The sequence below is a fragment of the Echinops telfairi genome, unplaced genomic scaffold (genome assembly GCF_000313985.2).
Source record: "Echinops telfairi isolate 266 unplaced genomic scaffold, ASM31398v2 ScPeMD7_7468;HRSCAF=8506_0, whole genome shotgun sequence".
NCBI lineage: Eukaryota > Metazoa > Chordata > Mammalia > Afrosoricida > Tenrecidae > Echinops > Echinops telfairi.
In genome coordinates this window covers 6084038-6090042 of record NW_022111369.1, presented here as the reverse complement: position 1 = coordinate 6090042, position 6005 = coordinate 6084038, and the positions used below count along the sequence as shown (strand labels likewise).

General features: G+C 40.7%; 1 protein-coding gene across 1 annotated transcript in view; it reads left to right on the top strand.

Moving 5' to 3' along the window:
* EGF (epidermal growth factor) overlaps positions 1-6005 on the top strand; it is a 146770-nt gene that overhangs the window by 59377 nt on the left and 81388 nt on the right. The window contains exon 7 of the mRNA XM_045284316.1: positions 2350-2472. Within this exon, the coding sequence (XP_045140251.1) occupies positions 2350-2472 (123 nt within the window). The remainder of the gene's footprint in view (positions 1-2349; positions 2473-6005) is intronic.

Sequence of the window (6005 nt, the reverse complement as noted above, 5' to 3'; positions counted from 1 at the left end):
TCTGAGGCCAATTTGTGAAGGCCACAGCTGTCCATCTCATGGAAGATCGTCCTCTCTTTCACGGACTCTCTAGTTTACCCAGCATAAGGTCCTTTTCCAGAGACTGAGCCTTCCTGATAACATGTTCAAAGTACAGGACATGAAGTCTCACCATCTGTTACTTTCAATATTCTCCCCTAGTACCATCATTCAAATGGATCAATTTTCCTGCAGTCTTCCTAATTCGTTTTCTAGTTTTCACATGCATAGGAGGTGATCAAAAATACCCCGACGGGGGTCAGATGTGCCTCACTTCTCAAAATACCAACTTCGCTCTTTAACGTCTTCTCTAAACTCCCCAGCTCAGAGGCATCTAGTCAATCCCCACTGTGACGGAATGGAACTCTTCCTTTGGGTATAGATATTTTGGAGACTGACTATTTCTGGAAGCAGACGGCTTTCTCTTTACCCCATGTAGCAAGTTTGTTCAAACAACTGGTCCGGTGGTTAGCAGCTCTACGTGTAACCCTCTACATCACCAGAGCTCCAAATTTGCCCACAGTGATCATTACATTTTCTAAGAGTATGTGAACCCACTTCTCATCCCTTCAAAGACTAGGAGACATCTTGAGAACCTGTGTGCAAGGACAAGCTTCCTAGGGTTTCTCTTGTCTATGTGATCAGGACTAATTTACTGAACTTAAGAGAAGCACTCTGTCCTCTTCCCTATATAGTTCAGCTTTTAGAGAAGAAAATAATCCAGGGGTTGCAGCACACAAAGTAATAGAAATAATAGAACACGCTGGGATGAGCCATCAGGTGAATCTAATATCTGCTTTGTTATACTAGTTGCTGTTGAATTTCTGACTCGTGGTCAACACCATGTGTTTCAAGGTATTGTGTTTCCCAGGATTTTCAGTAACCAATGTTTCAGAAGTAGATCACCACACGTTTCTATGAGGCACCTCTGGGTGACTGGAACCTCTAAAATGTTGGTTTGTAGTCGACTCACACACCATTTGCACCACTCCGGAACTTCTGTTAACTAATTATAGTCCCCTTCTTTTATGGGGCATCCCTGCATGGAACAAACAATTAAGTGTCTGATGATTAACTGTGAAATTGGTGATGTGGACCTACCCAATAGTAACTCAGTAGACAGATCTGGAGATCTGCTTCCCAAAGGTCACAGTCTTGGGAAAACTATGGATCGGTGCTACTCTGACACATACAGGGTGACCATCTGGTGGAATCAATCAGCAACCATAGCTTATGAGGACTAGTGGGCAAAAAATATAGAGTTAGAATCACCAAGCTTAAGGCCAAGTAGAGGGACTGAGGAAAGTGGACACATTCAGGTGAAAGCTCCAGGCAGTGTTATACAGAGTGCAAAGATGCACAGGGAACGTCTTATCCTTGTAGAGAACTTTCAAGAGTCCCACTTTGAATGGCATACTCTATAGTTTCAAAGAGCTAGTAGCACCTCTTTTAGGGGCATGCTATTATGTAAGTCTATATTTGAATGTATAATTTTAATTTGACAGTATATCATTAGAAATCAATTTCATGATAAATGAGCTAATTTTAACTCTGCTAAAATAGCAATAACAGAATCGAATAACTGTCTTCAATATCAGTTACAGGATAGCCAAGTCTCTGATGCCCTATTTTGTGCTGACTACTAGTGATATTAGGAATTCTACTGGTGCAGGTGTCATAGTGGTTACTTGTTGAGCTGCAATCTACGAGGTCAGCAGTTCAAAACCACTAGCAGCTCCTCAATGGGGCTTTCTACTCCCGCAAACAGTTAGTCTTGGAAACTCACAGGGTCCTATAGGCTCATGATGAGTCAGTATTGACTCAATGGCAGTGAGTTGAAATTTGAGTGGTACAGATGAGACCAGTCTCTGGAGAAGGACATCATGCTTGTTATAGTATAGTAGAGGGGCAATGGAAAAGAGGAAGCCCCCCAATCCGATGGATTGACACCATGGCTGAGACCATGGAATGAAGCATTTGAACAATTATGAGGAGGGCGCAGGACCTGGTATTGTTTTGTTCTGTTGTGCACAGAATGGTTATGGGTTGGAATCTACTCGGTGGCACCTAACAGCAACCACAGTGGTGCAGTGAATGCAAACACTACACTGTTCACTTAAAGGTCAGCAGTTTGAACCCACCAGCTGTTCCATAGGAGACAGACTTAGCAAGCTACGAGTGTCAAGATTACAAGACTTCTGGGGAAGTCTAATCTGTCCTATCCAGTAACCATGAGTTGCAATTTGATAGCAGTGGGTTGGAGTTTTGGAGGATTTTATTAATGATACCACAATTTCTTTTTAACTCTCTCTCATTCTTGTCATTATGCAGATGTCAACGAATGTGCCCTGTGGAATCATGGCTGTACTCTTGGTTGTGAGAACACCCCTGGATCCTATTATTGCACATGCCCTCCCGGGTTTATTCTGCTTCCTGATGGGAAACGATGCCACCGTAAGTCACAGCCACAAGTCTTTGTGGCATCCTTTCCCGTCATTTTCAGTGATGGTTCTAAGATGAGGTGATCTGGGTGAGTGTTTTTGATCATGGGTATGCATCAGAACCACTTTGGAGTTGTATTTTGTCTTGATTTACAAAAGACTAGATTCTATGAAATCAAAACTTCCAAGGTCGGGAAGGAGGGATGTCTATATTTCGTGCTATTTCTTCATCCATATATACACCTACTCTTCAGTTATCAGTTATCTCATATCTGACATTTCTCATTTATGACAATAGTGAAACCTCTCTCTGGCTGTTGTGCATTAACTATGAATGTGTGACAATAAGAAATGTAGGGGTGAGACGTGAGAGTAACACTGACTATGAAGGTTAAAGTTGGGTGTCCACTTGCCTAGTGGTTTGTGTATTACGTAAGGATGTGATGTACTATAGATACCCACCATTTTGTGATCTGATGTGGTCATCTTATATTTTCGCATATGCCAACTTTCACATAATAACCTGATCTTTGGAACATAACCATATCTACAGCGAGGCACTGTCATTTTTCTTAGCTTGGCTGGTGACCTACACCCTCATTTTCAAAGGTCGGGACCATTAATCATTGTGTTGCTGTAATTTTCTCTTGTGAGATGGATTGGGCTGCAACCATGGGTTCAGACATAAGAACCAGTGTTGAGGATGGCGCAGGACCGGGCAGTGCTGTTGCGCAGAGTCACTCTGAGTGAGAAGGGACTTTATGGCATCCGATGACAGCAAGGACACTTTTCTATGGAATTTAATCACCCAGCATGCTAGTGTGAAGAGATACCTTAAGGACTTTCCTGTATCACAGAAATACTGCTCCTTACCTTCATTGTATGAGATCCACTTGATTTATCCTTAATAATCAGGATGAATCACATCGGTCAATACAGTAAATCCCTTCTTTGCCTGTTAGAGAGCCAAAAATATTGGCCAGGTGATATGAAGCTGGCCAAGCGCAAAATCATATGTATATGTATAATTTTAAAAGCTGGACAGATCCAAACCATAAATCCAGTGTCAGGTATTCTCCAAATCACATTGATTGCATAGACTGAAAATCCTGGACGTTCCTAAGCAAAGTCTGTTAGTGTATTTATGGATCTGTTCTAACTTCATAAAAACTCCTCCATGTATGATAATTTCTAAAACATACTCTCAATTGCATTTGACGATACATGACTGGTTACAATCAGAAACTTTTATATGTCTGAAAACATATTCAAGTATCTTCCTCAGTATTTCTGACTGACTCTATTTACACGATCAGCCCATGAATGTTTACAATCAGGTTTAAAATAATTAAAGTCTTCCTTCACACATCGGTTCATCTGAACAGCATCTGTGCGTGTAAAAGTAGGAATGTCAAAACGGATGGCTGCTCATGAATTTCTTGAATCATCTGACCCATATGACTGCTGCTAAAGAGCAGTGCAGGCCATAATGCCAAATTCGTTCAGAGTTCCCTTGTACGAATTCTTGTTAGGCACCATCAAGTTGGTCCTAACTTACAGGAACCATACTGATGGTAGAACCAGCACCGCCCCGCCCTGTACGACCCTCCTCACACTTGCTGTGTTGGAGCCCCTGGTTGCAACCACGGGCATCTTCCTCGTTTGGCTGACCTCCAACTTTGTGGAGTCTGATGTCCCTCTCCAGAGTCTGTGCTTCCTAGTAACATTCCAAACTACAGGAGAAGATTCTTAGGGAGCATTCTGGGTGCACTTCCTCGAGACAGATGCATTTGTTCTCCTGCCTTGATATAGTCATTATTCTTAGCTACCATCCTAATTAAAGGCAGCAGTTCCTCAGTCTTCCTTATTCATGGTCTGGCTAATTCATTTTCAAGATAGTTGAGGTGATTAAAAATACCATGACTTGGGTGAGCTCACCTTAGTCTTCAAAATGACGTTTACTTTTTCACTACTTTGAAGAGGTCTTAAGAAGCAGATTTGCCTCATTCAAAACTTCATTTGATTTCTTGACCGGTGCTGCCATGAGGATTGATTGTGGATCCAAGTAAAATGAAATCCCTGATCACTTCAATCCGTTCTTTATTTTTTATCATATTTTCTATTCATCCAATAGTGAGTTTTTGTTTCTTGGTATTGAGGTATGATCCATATTGAAGGCTGTAGAATCTTTGATCTTCATCAGGAAGTGCTTCAAGTCCTCCTTGCTTTCAGCAAGCAAGGTGCATCATCTATATGCACAAGTTGCTATAACCCTTCTTGTGTTCTTCATACATTCTGGTTTCTCAGATTCATCTGCTCAGCATACAGATTGAATAAGTATAGTGAAAAAATATGACCATGATGCATGCCTTTCTTGATTTTTAAACCATGCAACACTCCATTGTTCTGTCCAGATGACTGCCTCTGAGTCCAGGTACAGGCTCCATATAAGCATAATTAAGTGTTCTGGAATATCTGTTCTCCACAATGACATCCAGAGTTTATTATGATCCACCCAATCACATGCATAGTCAGTAAAACATAGGTAAATGTCTTTCTGATATTTCCTGCTTTCAGTCATGATCAATCTGACACAGGAATGATATCCCTTGTTCTTCTTCTGAACCTGGCTAGAATTCTGGCAGGTTCTTTTCTGTGTACTCTTGTTTTAAACTTCTCACTAGCCAAATTTTACTCTCATGTGTTATTAAGGATATTATTCCATAAATTCTGCATCTTGGTTGGATTGACCTTTTTTTTTTTTTTTAAAGAATGTGCACAAATAGGAATCTCTTCCAGACAGTTGACCAGGCAGCTATCTCCCACATTTCTCCTTTTAAAGCAGTGAGCACCGTCAACACTACGTCTCCTTGGTGAAATAGTTCAATCAATAATCCATCCATTTCTGGGGCCTTACTTTTCACCAAGGCCTTCAGTCCTATGCTGCCTCTTGGTAGGCTTGAAAGTAGACCAGTTCTTTTTGGTGTGGTGACTGTGTAGTCTCGCTATCTTCTTTTGAAGCTAGATTCTTTCAGTATTGCAATTTAAGGCTTGAATCTTTTTCATTTCATTCACCATTTGATTTTGAACTCTAGATTTTTACACATTTATTATAATACTTTGTCTTATCTTCTCAAGCCACCCTTTGTAATTCTCTGTTCAACTCTCTTACGTCATCATTTCATCAGATAAGGTCATAGTTTTCAAAGTTGTCCATAATCCTAAAAAAAATACAAACTATTATTAATGGCAAAAGTGAGGGAAGTATGGTTAATATCTCTCCTGATGAAGCTGTAAGTACTTGATATATAGGTTCCCTGGTCTGTAAAAAATTATAAAGATAATGGAAATATTTCAACAGGATGACCATATATATAAAACATTCAGTCTATGGCTTCCTGCTTGTTCTTGTTGTTATGTGCTGTGGAATCAAGTCTGACTCACAGTGACCCGATGTTCAAAAGAACAAATCACTGCCTAGTCCAGCCCCATCCTCACAACTGTCATATGTTTGAGCATGCTGTTGTAGCTGCTGTCAGACCATCA